General features: G+C 49.0%; 1 protein-coding gene across 1 annotated transcript; it reads right to left on the reverse strand.

Moving 5' to 3' along the window:
* Nucleotides 1-3735: 3735 nt before the first annotated feature.
* On the reverse strand, nucleotides 3736-15926 carry fgf5 (fibroblast growth factor 5). The gene is made up of 5 exons (XM_037482374.2): nucleotides 15334-15926; nucleotides 13481-13584; nucleotides 9424-9779; nucleotides 6213-6387; nucleotides 3736-3870 (listed from the first exon to the last, which is right to left on the reverse strand). Exons 1-5 carry the CDS (start codon nucleotides 15869-15871, stop codon nucleotides 3736-3738), a joined length of 1308 nt encoding a protein of 435 aa, XP_037338271.2. The 5' UTR covers nucleotides 15872-15926.
* Between the last annotated feature and the right edge of the window lie 2776 nt (nucleotides 15927-18702).

An 18702-nucleotide genomic window follows, 5' to 3' on the forward strand; every position in this document is an offset into this window, starting at 1 on the left:
GTCATCTTTTTCATATCCGAGCCCAACGGGTTAAAATGAAAGAACAGCCAGGTCTGCCTTGCACGTGTTGAGAGTCATGCACGACACTAGTAAGTCGAATTATTATCATTTAACCAAGGTCGCTGCATATCTACCGGGCTTTAAGGGTTGCCAAGGTTACTAATGGCACCTTTCCTGTCCTTTGGTCAGGAAACAGCAAAACCTGCACCCAAAAATGTTGATCCCTCAAAACACGAGGAGACTAAAAACGACAAACTCATTGGAAGAGTCCTGCTGGACGGTGCTGGCCGACGCTCGGTGCTCGCGTCGATAAGCCCGGCAGGAAGTGTGTCCAAAGCTACACACCCGTAACACCAAAATCCCAAAGAGCCAGGGGGGGCAGACAGCAGAGAGGGCGAATCCCCCGTCCCCCGTCCTTTTCCCGCCGAGCATCTGGGGGGCGGATCGGCGCTGAAATGTCTTCGGGCCGGGCGTGATCCGTGGCACCGGTTGTGCTTGGCACGGCAAGTGACCCGTTCAATGCAGCGCGGAGGAGTCAGAATTCTTGAGGTGGACTGAGAAGAAGAGAAAAAAAGGGGCCGCAGCACAATGGACAATGAACGTGGCTGCGGGGGGGGGGGGGGCTGATGGAAACCTCGCCGCCGTGAGCACGCGAGGTCAGGACATATGCTGACATGGACTCCTGGGCCCGGGCCAGAACCGGGAGGTGGGCCTGTTGGAGATTAAAACACAAAGCCATGGGGACGTGGAGGTCTTTGTTGCGTTTGGCAGCTTTCGGTGGAACGTGGAACCAGATTCCTGACGAATCAATAGACAGAAATGATTTAATGTTTGCGTGTTAGGGTCCTTCATGTTGATGAGGCCCTCTGATGAAACAGATGTAAGGTCGTTACACATGAGAGGGTCATTAAGCGTTGTTACGGTGTTAATAATTTAACAACGTTTAGAATGCTATTTTAGTCTTTTATAGTAATTGTGATCCGTGTAATTACATTATTAACAACTCAAAGTGTTGATAGTTAAACACTGTAACTGAAGTTTTGCCAGATAAACCACACGTTTGCTCGTTACGTAACCAACTTAAAGCAAATCCAGGTATTTGACCCAAACTGAAGCCCTATTTGTTGACGACCCGTTCTGACCCCCCACCCCCCCTCTAACCAAACAAGTGACTAAGCACCCCATTCATTCAAGTATTGTATTTCACTTACGTCTGATGAGAGCACCGGCTCTTTTGTTTGGTCTTTACAGCCGAGCTGTCAGGAGGAGCATGTTGCCCTTAAGAATGAGACAGGGCAACAACAGGGCAACATCTGATTAGCGTTCCCGGCCCTATCTCCCCCCCCCCCCCGTGGTATTTTATTACCACAGGTGCGGGGCATTCATTGATCGGATGCACGCTACAGGCGAGGTTGGCCCTTAATTGAAAACAGCTCTATTTATACACCTGCAGGCACTAAAGGTCTCCAAGAGAGCACGGGGAGGTTGAAAAGAAGAGAAAGGAGGGTGGGGGGGGGGGGGGGTGAAGAGAGACAGGCCTTTGGGAGACATGGGTTAAGGCCTACAGGCTGGATGCAGGTGCAGAGGTCTCCATTGGATGAAAAGGGGTGTAGATCTACACAAATGCATGAATTTGTTGGGATCTGGATGGAGGGGGGGTGGTTTGGAGGGGGGGGGTCCCAAACAACAACCTCATTGAGTTTGTTTACGGCACATCCTTGAGTTTCTGGGGCCTCGCTGTTTTTGGGGGGAACACTGTACCGATTGTGCTCAGCCACTTTGCAGGTGGTACATTGCATCCTGGGACTGGTGTTTTCACAATGTGACCGAAGGGGGGGGGGGTCAGGGGGGGTCACGGTGGTGGAAGTCCAATCAAAAAGCAAAACCACAGAGGAAAGAGCACTCTGCATCGGCGGAGGGGGGGGGGAGGGGGGGGGAGGCAGTTCCAACGCACCAGATTTGATGGAAAAGGTCTGCAAAAGTAGTTCTTGTTTACAGGAAGTCACATTTTAAAGTGTGCCAACGTTGTTTATTAGTTTAAAAGCTTGTGTAGGAATAATAAACTTTTAATTGGTTTACTTCAACGTTTTTGTAGCATTATAGGAATGTTCATAATGCATTAAAGACATTGGTTTCAGACAGTAGTAACGTTTATTGGCGTGTGGAGACAACCCTTTATTTGGATTCCTGGCTCAGAGCTAACAGAGCTAACAATGCTAGCTAAGCTAACGGCGCTAACAGCGCTAACGTTGCTTGAGGGTGAACCAGTAGGACGGCGCGCCCCCCCCCCCCCTCGACAACACAGTGGTGGTCAGCTGTATGGGAGCAGTGCGGACCGACGTGCGCGCCCACGTGCACTGAGGCGCATGGTCTCAGTGCACGTGGGCGCGCACGTCAACAAAGCCAGGAGAAGACGTGATGTGCCCACACGGAGAGCTGGACAGCACTCGGCTACATGTTGACGTGGAGAACATTGGTCTGCTGCTATGTTGATGTTCAGGATGTTATTTCCCACACGGTTGCCCCCCCCCCCCCTCCCCCCACTATCGCCTTTGATGAAGCCCCTCCGAGGATGTCAGGAAAGACTAATGTGTGTATATTAAAACATCCCGGGGACGGTTCCCTGTCGGGACGAGATGAAACATCACGGTGACTGCAGGTGTGAAGGCTCCATTTCACCAGTGTCACTGATGTTCACAGACGGGGGGGGGGCATGTGCACGTTTGGATAAGCATCTGAGGGTTCAATCAAATTCAACACCTAGCAGGTAAATGTTTGGATACCTCCATGTGTGTGTGTGTGTGTGTGTGTGTGTGTGTGTTCAGGATGTTCTTATTTAGAGTCTGCCCTGGCTTGTCATCAAAGGGGGAAACCACAACCACATGGCTTTATCAAGAAGCAGAACAGTATCTGTGGGATGGTTCTCCCTGGGGGGGGGGGGGCGTTTACAGGACCCCAGTGTGTTCGTCCCGCTTGTTTACGTAAAGCATTTTGATTTGAATTCAGGCGGCGTTCAAAGGACGTGGACGTGATGAATGGCCTCCCGTTCATCCCTTTGTTGGAACACGTTCATGAAGAGGTTATTACAAGCTGCTCAGGCCGCTGACGCACCGGACGCAGCTATAAAAGATTCAGACTTTATGACCTGTCATGCCTTGATTAGCAGAGCAGAGCCTCAGCCCAAAATCAACTGAATGAAAGCGTGTTTTACGTGTTCCTGTGGTGCTGGGAGGCTGAGATCCTGCCTGAGAAAAGCAAGATATTCACCATCCAGTGACGTTCATCTTCTAATAATAAATGTCGCTCTTTGGTCGGACAAACAGGAGCAAACTAAAATGTGATTTAATCCTCATTTTCTGGGATTTCATGGACTAAACTACTCGCACACTGTGAAAGTAATCTGCAGATTGATGGGTGAGGAAAATGATCGTAGGTCAGATGTGGTCGAGCTAAACCAACCAGAAACTCCAGCCCCATGCCCCCCCCCCACGGCGACACCCAGATTCAAGGGAGAAGACACGTGGAATCGAACATTACTCCTTGACATCTCACGAGGAGCGAGCACAAAGGAACCACAGAGCGGACTCCCCCCCCCACCGCATCCAGACTTTAGAAGCATTTTTTTTCAGAGTGTATCAGACTCTCTTGATACTCTGGCTTGAGAGTGAGTGTGAATGCGCGTGTGCCCCCCCCCCCCCGTTAAGACAACAGAGATGGGGGGGGCGGGGCTTAGACTCACGTCGGCTGGCTCCTCCTCCCCGCGCTGCTCCTCGCGGCCTCCGAGGCGCCTTTCTTCCTCTCAAACTCCTCCCTGCTCAGGACGGTGCCGTTGAGGCCCTGCTCCACCAGCTGGCGGGCCAACCCCCGGCTCTGAGGGGGGGGGGGAGAAGGAAGAGGAGTCAGGCAAGGATAGGTGGGGGGGGGGTTGCCTGCTGGAGACCTGTCGGATCGTGACTTTTTTTGGCGCGAGAGAGCAGACTTTTTATTACTATTAAATGTCAGAGCGTAGTCAAAAGTGCCTTTAACAATTTCCCTGAGCTGGAGGGGGCTGCGTCTGCCAAACGGACCCAGAACCTGCAGCTCTGCCATTTAAAATGATGTGAAACAGAGAACTGCAGCGTTTCCTCACATTTTACGAGCTGGAGGCCGATCCGCTGGCTTAATAAATGAGGCACGTTAATCCAGTTCGTGCAACAACCCGGATCGCTCCCGCACGACCCCACCACACCACCCCACACCCCCCCCCCCCACCACACCTGACGTTTCTACAGTACGAAACGCTTCAGAACTCCTTTTACTATTTGGCTTAAAATGCAGACGAGCCGCTTTGAATTGTTGAGGCCACGCGGGACAGGAGCGACGCTTCTCTGGATATTTTTCCACGTCCAAATATGTTTCCCCTCAAAGGGTCCTCGGGGGGGTGGGGGGGGGGGGTGCAGGACCACGTCCCGCTGCCTCAGGACTGACAAATACAATTCACATGTAGACTCAGGATCTGCTCACCATGCTGGCCTTCAGTTTAACGTTGTTATTTCACTTCCCTCCCAAAAATATGGCAGTGATATAGTTTAGTTTTATGGGTTTAGTGTGATTTCATGCCCACGCCTGGGTCCATTTGTGTGTGTGTGTGTGTGTGTGTGTGTGTATGTGTGTCGGTGCCTCTGCAGGGATTGGGAGCTACATTATAGTCCAATCATCGTCATTAAAGCCGAGCCGTAAAGTCATCATCTAAAAACCAAATCTCGCCGTCAAATCCTGTGGCTCGTCAGATCAAAGCTCGCGCCATATGTCCTCCTACCCGAAATCCCCAAGCAGCCGCGGCCTGCGTCCGCACCCGAGAGGAAAAGTTATATTTTCCTTTAGCTTTGATGTGGCTCACCAGAAATGACTCTCAGACATTCGCTCCGTCCTAAAATTGGCCCGAAAATCATTGTCTTCATTTCTCAAGGCTCAATGAATGAGTCTGAATGAGACCTGGACTCAACACACCAACTCTAACACCCTCTTTAAAAAACGACGTGGATGATTAGATTTATCAGAACACAATCCTTATCTACAGGTGAGGTCACCTGGGCTGAATGTGGAGTGTCACAACACGAGGGGGGGGGGGGGGGGGGGGGGGGATTCACTGTAGCTGATTATCAGCTCAGATAGACTGCCCCCCCTCCCTGTGTGGACACAGGTGTTCAAACAAACGTGGGCCTGCTGCAGCAGGCCGGCAGCAGGTGCGCCATCTGCTGGCCAAGAGCAGCACTGCACATTTATGATTCAAGCCTTTCTGCTGGAATCTGTTTTAACTACTAAAATGATATAGATATTATTAACTATAATTATATATTTAATTAAATTAAAAAACAGTATTGCAACTGATTCATTATATTAAACCACTACAGGACTCATTTATGTGTAATCTTGCAGGACATCAACAAAAGACAAAACCGCTCATCTAACAACATTTTTGTTGTTTCAACCGTTTTGAAATTTGAGTGAAGGAAATGTTAAATGAGGAAAAGTGTTTTAAAGCCCTCATACCACACCTGCGTGTGACTGCCACCTAGCGTTGAACCGCGTGCACTACACTACAAACACCTCTATGGCAAAGCCTGTTTAAAACGTGCTTAATGCGTGCTAATGACAAATGTCAACAAAATAAACACCTCGGGTTATTCAAACCACGTGCTGTTGTGCACTTTAACTGCCTTTACGTTTTGTTCAGAGCTGTCATTCTGAGTATAAACACCACAAGCCAGACTCCATGAATATGTTATGCAGTGTGTTACCTTCTTCAGCAGCAGGATGAAACCTCTAAACACGTCCATTAAACCAGTGAAACGATGTTCACAACACAACATTCAACTCGGCATGTGGTTCGTTTGGTTCAAAGAACAGAAAAGTAGTCAACACGTCAAATATTGTTTCCCGCTCCTCACGTTTCTGACATCACAACAAGGCGCGCGAACAGTTCTGCAACAAGTTAAGTTGGGTTTCTTTAACGGTTTGGGGAATTTATTTGATGCCGAATTGAAAAAGGACACTAGGTCAAGTCGAGAAGTGGAAAGTTGGGCTTTTTTGTTGCGTCCACTGCTGCGTTATCACAAAGATGAACTGAAACTGACGGTTCAGTGGGTGCGGTTCTGACGTGTTGTAGAGGGGAGGACGGCTAACGCTAACGAGAAGCACGTGCGGGTCATAGTTGTTAATGAGTGACTCACTTTAAAGTAAAACAAATCCATCGGCGTGACTTTGGAGTCGAGATAATCTTCGTAGACCTTGAACTGAGTAAAAGTATCGTGGAATCGAGCGGCCGCGCTGTGCTCCATCTTCAGGCTCTCTGTGTGGTAAACGGCTGCTATAGCAACCGTCCCACACGTCACTTCCTGACGCGTCCTGAGGGCGCACGTGATTGGTTCACGTGCTACGGGAACGCCCCTAAAACTACTTTCTCCCACAACTGTACTGGCCTTTTCGTGTCAATCAAATCAATGACTCTGCATTCGGTTTAAATACGTTTTAAAATACTTTTTTTTAATTCGAATAATTTTCCAACAATTTATGACTATGTTGAAACATTTGGGGTCAAACTAAGAAAAGTAAATGCTTAGTGTTGGTTTAACACATTAAAATTCATACCATTGTGATGCCCTGCAATGAAGCTCGTTGTCTTATGTCAGTTCATGTGTATCGATGGACTCAATCAGGAGGTAGCGGTAGCTCGCTAGTGGACACCTGCTTCCTCCACTGAGGCCTCATCATTTTGCAATGACTCTGTTTCAGACACGTTTTAGATTTTTCAGCATTTTTTACTCATTTTAAACTTGAGTGTGAAATACAGATCAAAATGTTCAAATAAAGCGACTCTTGTCCTCATCATCTTTTCTTTCTCACCCAGCGTGCTTTTTACCGGCTGCATTGGAGTGTGTGGAAAAAGTGAGGCGATGGTTTGAAATGAGTCGTTTTGCGAGCAGGAGGCAGATGGCGAGGACAGGCGACCAGGGAACCTGCTCCTGCAAGATCCCATCCCAACAAAGACTGTCACGCAAGCTTCATCTCTGAGGTCACCGAGTGTTCTGTTACCTAGAAATAAAGACCCAACTTCATTATTTAACACCAGCATGAATTATGGACGCAAAACGTCTGTTGTTCTTATTCTTAATCTTTTTCCTGTTGATTACTCTCTCCCTTCTCTCCTCATCTGAGATGTTCTGATGAAGGTTCAGGATTGTGATCGCGTTCCTTTACCCAGGGACGGAGTGGAGGATGTGATTCTAAGGTGTTTGACAGGAAGTGATCACTCCTGTCTGGATTCACGTGGAGCCGGCCTCTTGCTGATTGGACTTCCTCTCGAGCCAATCAATAATTCTTGCCGGGGGTGAGTTACTCTGACATTCTAAAAAAAATAAACCAGAAATATCCCAAAATAAAATCAGGCCTTCCGTGCCTGGAAGAACTCAAATAAATGGTTAAAGAAATCAAATTTAAACCTGTTCCAGCTGTGTCTGAAAACCATTGAGAGTGACGTCACTTTTCAGATGTTGAGCCTGAACAGAACACTAGATTATATATATATATATATATATATATATATATATATATATATATATATATATATATATATATACACACACACATTTGATTAAAATCAGCCGCAGAGATGTATTCCATTTTTAATAGTCATATTACATAAAACTCATCTTCATACATACATTTATATATATATATATATATATATATATATATATATATATATATATATATATATATATATATATATATAATAAAAAATAATTCTGTTTGAAAAAATATTTCTTTGTGACGGCGCGTTTATGAGGGAAGCACAACTTGATGACATCATGGTTTATATATATATATATACATATACAGTATATATGTTCTATTAGTGTTAACCTTTGTATTGTATTATAGTAGAAACCTTGACCCCTTTCAGGTGCTTTTCTGCACAGGCTCAATAAAGATGGCCGCCGCGTTTTCGATCCCAAATCCGCGCGCGTTGTAACGTGTGAATCACATACTGAAGGGATCCAGAATGAGGCCTCATTGCAACGAGTGAGGAATGCGAGGTGCACATGAAGCCGTGTGCTCTCTGTGTCTGAGGCCGCGTGGACGTTCGCAGTGAGTCTCATCTGGGTCCTCCAAGGCCCCCCCCATGCCCCGCCAAGGCCCCCTCCAAGGCCCCCTCCAAGGCCCCACCACAGGTTAATTAAACAAAACAATCAAGCACAGCGCTAAACTGGGGCGAACTCGGCCTTTCCCTCAAGAGAGGCAACGTTGCTACATGCCCCCCCCCCCCCCCCCCACCACACGTCTGGTGGCCATCTGATACCGTCTGATCTTCTGAGCGCGGCGCTCTCTCTCGACATCGTTATTCCCGCGTTGTGCGCGCGGGGGAGGTTGTGATGGAGGGGGGGGGGGGGGGGGGGTCGTAGCTGCGAGGTCACGACTCCGGATCACTTTTGGGGGGGGTGGGCGGGACAGCCGGTTGCTAAGATGATAGTTTTGATGCTTCCCCTTAATCCCTCACAGTTGTCCATGAGGAGGAGGGGGGGGGGTAGGGTGGTTTAGGCGGGGGGGGGGGGGACAACAACCTTATTCTGTTTAACCAGTCACATGTTTTCCATCTTCTCGTTGGAGGATTGTTGGACTTATTTGTAGTTCCCGCCTCCTTCTGCTGATGTACAAATGTGGATTAAACATTTAGTACTTTTCATGTGCTAAATATTCAAATGAAGTGAATAAATAAATACATCCAAACCACAGCTGACGAGCACAACATCAATCAACCATTTAGTGCATGATTTCAACATTTCAAGAGTGGAAAGCATCGTCTGTGCTTGACCTGAGGTGTGCATTAACTGCTATTTGATCATGAGGAAAACGTTGTTATCATCTGCTTATTTAGAAAAAACATTTTGTAGAGAATAATTGTTTATTAAAGTATAAAAAGGCTTTAAAGACCCTTTTCTGTTATATCCCATATCATTCTGAATATATACGCTTTTGGTTAAAAATATAAAACTCCACAAGCCGTCCCTTCACTAGTGCGTCTTTGCCCGCGCCCCCCCCCCCCCCCCCCCCCATGGAGGACGTTCCAAGGTCAGCGGGGGTCACTCCCAGTAGAAAATAAAACAACATGGACCACTGTTCCCACTTCAACGTATCACTCAATAAAACACCCATGAAGAGTCATTGATTCCAGCTTCAACGCCATCGGATGTGTTGGGGGGGGGGGGAGTAGGGGGGGCGTGTGCTCAAAAAGACGTAATCGAACCGAGGGGGGGAAGCTCGAGGGTTGAACCCGTGACCTTTGGAAGTTCTTCACACGTAGAAACCCGGAATGCTTCCAACGTCCAACGCTGTCCCGTTTATTGGGTCCTTGTTTGTCCGTCCCCCCCCCGCCACATCTACCCGAAGCGGTACTTGGGCCAGTACTTGACCTGCGTGCGCCTCGGCGCGGCGCGGACGGCCTTCGCCGGAGGAGGACTGGTTGGCGGCGGCGGGGGAGGCGGGGCTTTCCTCCTGCCCGTGATGGTGAAGCCTCGCTCGCCGTCGCCGTCCTGCAGGCTGACCCTGGGCAGGAAGTGAGTGGAGACGTGCTGCGGTTTGACCCGCGGGCTGGAGCCCATTTTGGCCTTCCCCCTCTTGTTGAGGGCCACGAACCAGTCGCGGGCGCCGCGGCGGTGGCGGTGGAGCAGCGAGGCGTAGGTGTTGTAGCTGTTCTCCTGGAAACGCTCCCTGAAGCGGCAGTCGTCCGTGAAGCGCGTCTGTGGGAGGAGAGCAACCAGCCAGACGCTGACTCAGGAGGACAAAAACCATCATCATCACAGTCAGAACAATGAGCGCCCGAAAGAAACTACCATCAAAAGCATTTGGAGTGTGACATGTTCGGGAATCTATGTTTTAATCTAGATTGGATTAACAGATCATAGAACCTGCTCAATTTGTCGATTGTTCCACATGTTCCACAATGCGGGATGTGCCCACATGTTGACATGAGGATGTGGAGGCCCCTTCCAGCCCCCCATTTCTGCAAACAAGTGCACATGCATTGTTCTCTGCAGGAGATCAGCATCCTTTAAATGTACAATGAAACTTACAGGCTGCTGCTGCATCAACGCATCACAGATAATAATCCATCCATTAGAATGCAGTTGTTCCAACGTGCTCGGCGCGAGCGGCGAAAGGCCGCGCCGACGCAGATGTTCATTGAGCGTTTCCCCCCCCCCCCCCCCCCCCCTTCCTGGTTGGTGCCTATAAATATCCCGGGGTGGGAAACTCCGACGTGCACCCAGGGATGCCTGCCGCACGGCTCCCTCGCATAGCGGCCCCGCCGCAGCGACGTGAAGCGAAGCGTTGTGCTTCGCTCCAGAGTGCAGCGGAGCAGAAAATGATGCCATTACGGCCTTCGGTAAACACGCCAGTCACAGGAGAACGGCACAAAGCTGCAGCTTTTCAAAGTGGCCCGACTGTTCCTCTCGGGCTGTTGTTGTTTCTTTTAAAAAGATGATTAGAAAGTGGAACATAGCTGCAGAGTCACTGCTACGGGTGGACTGCAGTGATTTAACAGAACGCAGCGTTTGAGCAACAGAGCCGCTCTGGTACCAGTCAGGGAGTCACACATCTGGAAACAAATCCATCGGAGCATGAATGAATGCCCTCTCTCACACACACACACACACACACACACACACACCAGGGTAAAGCTTGGGGCCCTGCTGTCTTTCATTGGATTTAATAACTGCGGCCAGATCCCAGAGATCTTATTGTTAAAATCATAACGCTTGTACAGCTGTTTAACCTGGCTCTTGCCCTGCTGGATTGGTCACACTCTTTTAAAAGGGACCTTTCCCATGATCCTCGGGGGTAAGCGGTACTTGGGACCGAGCTCTTGTACCCATAATGATCTACCTTCACACATTTGTGTTCTAACTACTGTGAATAAAGTCCTTTATCATCAGCAACTCCATTCAAATCTAAGACTCAACTCTGATGTTACAAGATTTAACATGACTGAATGTAAAATAAAGAAATAAGGAGCCACATCACATCTCTTCAGTTACTGTTGACTTATGGTCATAAGAGAGCAGAAATAACAAAATGTGAAAAAATGTGTACGTATGAATGTATGAAACCATCCGTCAGGGAAGACATCAGAAGAATCTTTAGGATTCATCCTCTGGAGACCACGACTGTCCAGCTTCATGACACTCAGAACCCGGCGTGTAGACGGTAAACAGACCAGAGAGGACCTTTAAACCGGGCTGGTGATGATCTGGTTGGGGTTGCGGATTGAGGGTAACTCTTGAATAAACTGAGGCCAACAGCAGATGTTCACTCGTCTCTCCTCCTTTGTTTGGGACCTTTCCTCCTTCCTTCCTGTTTGCGACGGCGTGCTGAGCGGCGTGCGTCCCTCTCTCAGGGGCCGTTACTCCGACCCAATAAATCGCCACAGTGAAAACATCTGAACACGAGACACGACAGACGACGCCACGAGACGAGGGTCAGCGCGTCACCTGACACCGCAGACGGGGGGGCCCGGAGCCTGACTGCGTGCCCCCCCCCCCACCCCACCCCCACATCATCAGGGCGGTTGAGTAGCGCGGTGCAGCTGCAGACACAGATTGGAGTTTTAGTTGTGCAAACACGGCGAGCTGCTCGGGAGGCAGAAATAAGCTGCGAGCGCGGCGCTCGGAACGCGAGGTTCCTGTCGCAGCTGCAACCAGAAAAAAGGGCAAACTTCAATTTAACTGAATGCTATGGGTTTTAAAAATGCCTTAAAAAGGCCCGCTATCACTTTAAAAAAAAAAGAAAGAATACTTAATACTTAAAGAACACCTAGAGAATGCAGAGCTTTAAAGCAGTCGTCCTCGGCAAACAGGGTTTCAGTTTTCTTGGAGAAAAGTCCTTTAACCAAAGAAAGATCCAGCGAGGCAGCGAGGAGAGGAGACTCCATCCATCCACGGAGTGTCCATCTTCTTTATTGCTCATCAGGATAAATGTTAGCTATGCTAGTACGCGAGTTAAGCTAGGTGCCCGGCCATAAGCCCCTCCCCCTTTTGGACCCGTTTACCCTTTCCTTTTAAACGTTGTCGACATAAAAACATAAAAAACCTATCCACAGACTTTACTTGTGTACTTTAGTAATGTTTCCCTTCAGCGGATTAGTGATTCGTTGTTTGTTTTTTAATCGGAAATCAGAAACACATCAACAAAGGAAGAGTTAGCGGAAATAGTCACATCTTAACTAATGCTAGCAAAGCTAGCTAACTAGCTTGCAAACTTCTGGGTTTAATTTGTGCTCCTGTGCTAGTTTACAGGATTATTTTATTTTATCTGATCCATTAAAAGCTCTTATATGTCAGCGGATTTTAGTTTGGAGGGTTTGCTGCTTTTTGTCGTCGGGATACTTTTCCTCTGCATCCACGTTGGTTTCGGGTTCATATTTGAGAACGTTTCTAACGCTCTCTTTGTGTAAGCCGGAGGTCCGCGGTGGGATTAGCGCTGGAGAAGCCTCAGAGCGCCCTCCGAGGACGGGGAGCGACGCCACGTGGACAATAACAACAAACGCTGCCGCTGAGCGAGCACAAACACCACAGCAGCTCTCCGTCCGATTGTTTGCCCCCGTATTGATCGGCCCTCGTGGGTCGGGCCCTATCTGCCTGCCCAGACACCACATAATCTGCTCTTCCCATTAACACATGCTAATGAGGAGCCGCTTCTATCTCGTCGCCTGCCAAGGCTCCGGCGGACGGCCCGTCGTTGGGGCCGCGCTCGACCCCCGGCCCGAGCTGCTGTGGGCAGATTTGGGCTTATGTGTCCTCGGGGGGGGGCTTGACACGCTAATGTCAGGTTGGGTGGATTTTTCTCCTTTTCTGTTATGCAGAACAAATGCAACGCGGCAGAAGCTAATAAATAGGAGAAATATTGCTGCACTGGGCAACGCTTTGATGGGAGCCCAAAAGACGTTGTTGGACTGCTGCAGCAGAGAAGAACATCACGTCTCCTCCGAAAGAGGGGAAGCTCTGGTTCTCTCGACTGGAGGAGCTGGTGGAATCTGAGCTGGTTCTGGTGAATCTGCATCATGCCTGCTGGCTTCACTAAGGAGAACTATGTAGAAACATCTTCTCTCTGATGGTCTCCTTTACTGGTGGAGGTCTACAGTGCATCAGGACTAAACTGAGACTGATTCAGAACCAGTTAATTGTTCCTTGTAGCACTTTTAGGTTCAGTGAGTTACTTCACACCTCAGAAAGTGGAGGATTTAGCTGCTCATAATATACTTTTATCCAGGAGGTAATAATAATAATAGTCTGATCTGGACAAACCAACAAAGGGTGCGTCTTTAAACCAGTCATAAAAACATTAAACATTAAACAAAAGATCTATTTCTTCTATTTCATTGGTCACCAACATTTGCCATCTCCACGTTAGTGACCTTGCACAGTCAGCAGAGCGTCGTACTCACGGTGCCGTAGAGCCGTCCTCTGCTGTTCATGGCCAGGAATCTGTTGCTGTGGACCCCTTTGATGCCGATGACCCCTTGAGACACCGCAAAGAGCTCCAGGACACCTGGGGGGTACAAAGGACACGCTGGAGCGAGCGATGGAGGAGAGTCGGAGATCCTGCTCCTTGTCGAGGGAGTTCGGACTAACACATTTCAGTCTTTGAATCGGTCCTTGTCACAAACAAGCTACAAGTGTAGCTGGTGCATAAGAGACGGAGGGACAATTCACCTGATGGCTTCTCTGATTCTCCTCCACAGCGAGACTCAACTGCATTTAAAAGCCAAATCAGTGTTTATTGTTTTACCAAAACTACCAACTTATATTTAACCTTTTTGCCAAAATCATAATATTTCTGCAAGGTTTTTATTAGCAAAAACTGCATGAACGCAATGAGAGTAAACATCAGATCCTATTCCTTATTTTATAAATATAATTGTATTACATAATATATATATATATATACACACACACACACACACATACACACATATACATATACACATATGTATATTGTGTAATCTGGGAAAGTGTAAAGTGAGTAAAATTGCATTTCTTTTTCACACATTTGGGCCTTTGTGTGAACGTCACACCAGTCTGTTGTTGTTGTTGTTGTTGTTGTTGTGCATGACATCGATGCACCGTTTCAAAGGGAGCGCCACACCACAGACACGATGTCGTCGAACCATCGGATCCGTCTGTCTGCTGTACAGCACCGAGGTCGAGTTGAGAGTCACAATAACAGAAGGGAGCTCCAGAGGAGTTGTGTCTCGGTAGAAAGTTTGTTTCCCGCCATGTGAAAGGTGATGGCTGAACGAACCCTCCCGTGTCAGATGGGAGACGCCGCGGCGCTGTCACGCGGGACTCGGTTGAAGTCCATGTGACCTGACAAGTCTCGTGAGGGCCACCGTGAAATGGAGGCACAAGTGCACTTTGACGAGGAGCAGAAGAAGCTGACAGTCTGGTTCTTGACTCCCGGGCTGAAGAAGCTACGATGTTCTCACACGGGACATTTGGGATGGATTTAACTTATATATAGTTTTACGTGAATGTTTCCAGTCACAGCTTGTGTTTTCTTGATCTCTAGTTCTAGTTGAATTTAGAGATTTTCAAAAGGAGAGGAATCTTTTCTTAACAGCATGTTGGCTAACCAGCGAAAGACAAGAACATTAACTCTCAAAGCAAATAACACTACGTAATAATCCATGATTACATTTCAGGTTTCTGTTTAATGTGAACTTAACATTTTAGTGGAAGCTAAATCCATTAAAAAAACACAAGCAAATGGAACATTGATATTATTACTATTAAATATATATTGTAATCCTCCACATCGATTCATGTAGATAAAGTAACACATGGTGATACAATTTCTCGTCAAATCGTTGCTGCTTAAATGTTCCTAAAGAAACACATTAAATCAGTCAGGAGCTTCTACCTGCTGATTAACTTGAGTTTTTCTCTCATATTGGCCGTAACGACTCATATTATTGACTTTCATGTTACACAAACACTAGTTGATTAGTTTGGAAGGTGTTCTAAAGATGAACTAATAGTTGGTGGGATTTGATTGGCAGCCCAGCGAGGACAGACGTGCTGATTGTGTCTCACTGCTGCACCTGTCACTTCCACGTCTACCTGCCGACTCGAACCAGGCCCGCGGACCAGATGCCGACCCACTTCAAGACAAGCGCGAAGACATCGAAAAACCGCAGAACTCTGAGAGGGATCAATTGATCCGAGTGCGCATTCTCGGCGGGACTCGTGTGCGCGTCACAGGACGCGCGGAACCGATCGGCCATGTGCCGCTACTCACTCAGCTGGTTGGGCTCATGGCTGCCGTTGACTCTGCCGTCGGGATGAATCTGGAGGTGGAAGCCGATGCCCACCCTGCAGTACAGCCTGCACGTCCTGCGTCCCGAGCGGACCCCCTCCTCCAGAAGTTGGCGCTCCAGAGAGACGCGCTGCGCTGCGGCGGCGCAAACCAAGTGAGCCACGGCCAGCAGGTAGAGAGGAACGTTCATCATAAAGGAGGACACGCGCGCTAGGCCACTTGCAGCATTTTCCCGAGGTCCGGGGCGCCACAAAAACGGTGTGCACGCACACGCACGCGCAGCGCTCCTGGGCATTACCCCCGGCTGCAGGAGCTGGAGCTGTTCTGCTGGCACGGGGATATTTATAACGGCAGTGATCTCACCGCTCGGTGCGTGCCTGGGATCCAAAGGACGCGCTTTCCTCCGCGTCTTGTCGCCGAGGTGCCGCTCAGCGCCGACCCGCAGCGTGCGGAGGAAACGCGACCGACACCGCACATTTTCCAAAGAGCCGTCCGTGCCAGGACGCACTGAGCGCCGCATTTTACGCACAGGGAGACGTCGCTTTTTTTTTTAACTCACACGTTAAAAAAAACACACACACACACACTTTCGTGACGAATGTTCTCTGCATGTAAGAAGAGCTGAGCCGGGTGATGACACGGGGGCCGGGGGGGCAGAAATCACCTTATGATCTGGTACGTCTGTGAGACCGTGCATGCTGAGCACTTCTTCCCTTTGTTATTTTATGTGTTTGCTCTTCTTTCCTCTGCTACCTGGTGAGTAGCCTCATAAACTGTTTAGGATGTCCCTCTTCATGCTAAAAGTGTCCTCCAGTAAAGCACTGTGTGCCCTTAGAAAGAGATTCCCATAACGCCACTAAACGTGATCATTATGTGAACAAATCACACATTCATTACAAAACGAGGCCGTTTGGAACCCTTTGCCTTTGCACTCGATGTTGAACAAACACACTTTGTTTCACGCACGGTGAACCCTTCGATATCACTTCCTCTGAAGAAGCAGAATTGAAGACATTTGTGGTTTGTATAAACTCATCTCTCCCTGCACTGAGCTTCATGATTATTGCTCCCAGAAGGTCCTGGAAAACCATGAGCATGTCCTTTAATAACATTAAACATCCCTGAACAGACGACTGGAGCTAATGAGATTTAAGAAGTGACCAGAAGAGGCTGGAGGTGAACACCTGAGTCGCAGCGACACGTGTTCAGCGTCAAGCTTCATTTTCTCTCACCACATGCGTCCGCTGTAATCCCCCCACCCCCCCCCCTTCATTGTTTTCAGGGGCCGAGCCATGTTTGAATTTGATTACCGTCGCGCCCGGCGGTGGATTACGGTCTCCATCGGGGGGCTAATTGTCTCTGGCACAGGGACCCGGAGGAGGGGAGCGGGGGGCGCTACCCTCTATGTAAACAGCGGGGCGGGGTTCTAATGGCCGGTCATTCCTGTGAGTAACAGTGAGGTAATCCCCCCGAGTCGTGTAAACACTGATGGTCCTGATGGATTCCCCCCCCCCCCCCCCCCCCATTGATCCCGGCTTTTAGCAGCTTTTTAGTCTAAGCAAACTTTGGACAGCAGGTTCCGCCGCGGCTCTGGACCGTCTGGGCCCCCGGAGACGGCGATCAATCTGAGGCCCCCCGGTGGAGCGCCTCCACGCCGGGTCCTCCGATGTGCCGAGTCGTCCCCGTAGTGCGAAGCCTTCTGCGCCCAGTGTTTAATGAAGGACACGTCTACTTGCAGCTTACGCCTGATATCACAGGAATGTGTGGGACGACCCTTGACCTCTGGACCCGGCAGCATCACAATGGGAAGTGCATCACATATTGTTGTTGCGTCATCTATATGTCCATGCGACATGTTATGTAGTTCTTTTCAACCAAACCATTATATTTCAAAACGGCTTCGGTTCTGCCGATTGAATCCAATGAAGAATTGTTCTAAAATATCCTCTGCTGCCATAGACGTCTATGAGAAAATGACTCTACTTCTGTGTAGTGACCAGCAGGGGGCGACTCCTCTGCTCCCATAGACGTCTATGAGGAAATGACTCTACTTCTGTGTAGTGACCAGCAGGGGGCGACTCCTCTGCTCCCATAGACGTCTATGAGGAAATGACTCTACTTCTGTGTAGTGACCAGCAGGGGGCGACTCCTCTGCTCCCATAGACGTCTATGAGGAAATGACTCTACTTCTGTGTAGTGACCAGCAGGGGGCGACTCCTCTGCTCCCATAGACGTCTATGAGGTAATGACTCTACTTCTGTGTAGTGACCAGCAGGGGGCGACTCCTCTGCTCCCATAGACGTCTATGAGGAAATGACTCTACTTCTGTGTAGTGACCAGCAGGGGGCGACTCCTCTGCTCCCATAGACGTCTATGAGGAAATGACTCTACTTCTGTGTGGTGACCAGCAGGGGGCGACTCCTCTGCTCCCATAGACGTCTATGAGGAAATGACTCTACTTCTCTCTTGATTTATTCCCTCAGTAAACATTGTAAACATGATTTTATGGTCTCAGTCTCTAGTTTCAAGTCTTACAACCTGATGTTCATTTAGGAAATGATGGTCCATTGAAAGTCAAACAGACCATAAAGCAGGGGATGCTTTAGGGCGGGACTTACTGTGACTGACAGGTTGCTGCCACTCCCAGATCCGTCGGGCATCACCACGTCAGTCCTCAGCATTCCCGGTCACTCGGTTCATTGGCGGCGTTGATCCACACGGTGTTGACTACGTCCGCTTCTTGTGTCTTTGATGGATACTTAAGATTCGTAAGGTTGTAAGTGGCAGGAACAAAGCTCCTCTGTGACACTGAGCAGGTTTTCGTGCTCTCGCTGATACACCAAACGCGTCACTAACGAGCTGTGCCCCACGTCTTGCGTGTTATTTTGCTGTGGGAGTCGAGTTCCTCGAGCTCGCTCGGTTTGTGTGCACGTTCTCTTTTGGCCATGTTTTAAAATGGTTGTTTTTTTTTTCCCCGCGGTGGTTGAAGAGGTCAGCCAAGTTCCCTTCATATTCGTCAGCCTCGTTCGTTTATGATTTACAGTGTTTACACAACTGTGATAATGGGGACATGCCCCGCCGTGTGAGGAGGCCCTTTTAATCCACGCAAACAAAGCGCTTCCCACCATCAGCGGCCCCCACTCGTCCCACTGCGCTGGCCACCGTGACCTGCACGTAGGAAGGGGGCGTGGTCACCAGTCGGCCTTGAACCCTTGAGCTTCCCGCGTCGTTTTCTACCAGTGAACAGAAGTGACCCCCAATGAACTGATGAGGACGGAACGACAGTCAGTCACATGACCTCTCTACTCCCTGTCTGACTCTAAATGGACCATCATTCACTGAATGAACATC

The sequence above is a fragment of the Pungitius pungitius genome, chromosome 5, assembly GCF_949316345.1.
Source record: "Pungitius pungitius chromosome 5, fPunPun2.1, whole genome shotgun sequence".
NCBI classification, from domain to species: domain Eukaryota; kingdom Metazoa; phylum Chordata; class Actinopteri; order Perciformes; family Gasterosteidae; genus Pungitius; species Pungitius pungitius.

Excerpts from the sequence above, each read along its gene's own strand:
- fgf5 (XM_037482374.2), bottom strand. The coding sequence starts at position 15,871 with ATGCGGCGCTCAGTGCGTCCTGGCACGGACGGCTCTTTGGAAAATGTG. Across the intron at positions 9,780-13,480 it reads GAGGACGGCTCTACGGCACC|ACGCGCTTCACGGACGACTG; the intron begins GTGAGTACGACG and ends CTCCTCCCACAG. Across the intron at positions 3,871-6,212 it reads TGGATTTGTTTTACTTTAAA|AGCCGGGGGTTGGCCCGCCA; the intron begins GTGAGTCACTCA and ends CCCCCCCCTCAG.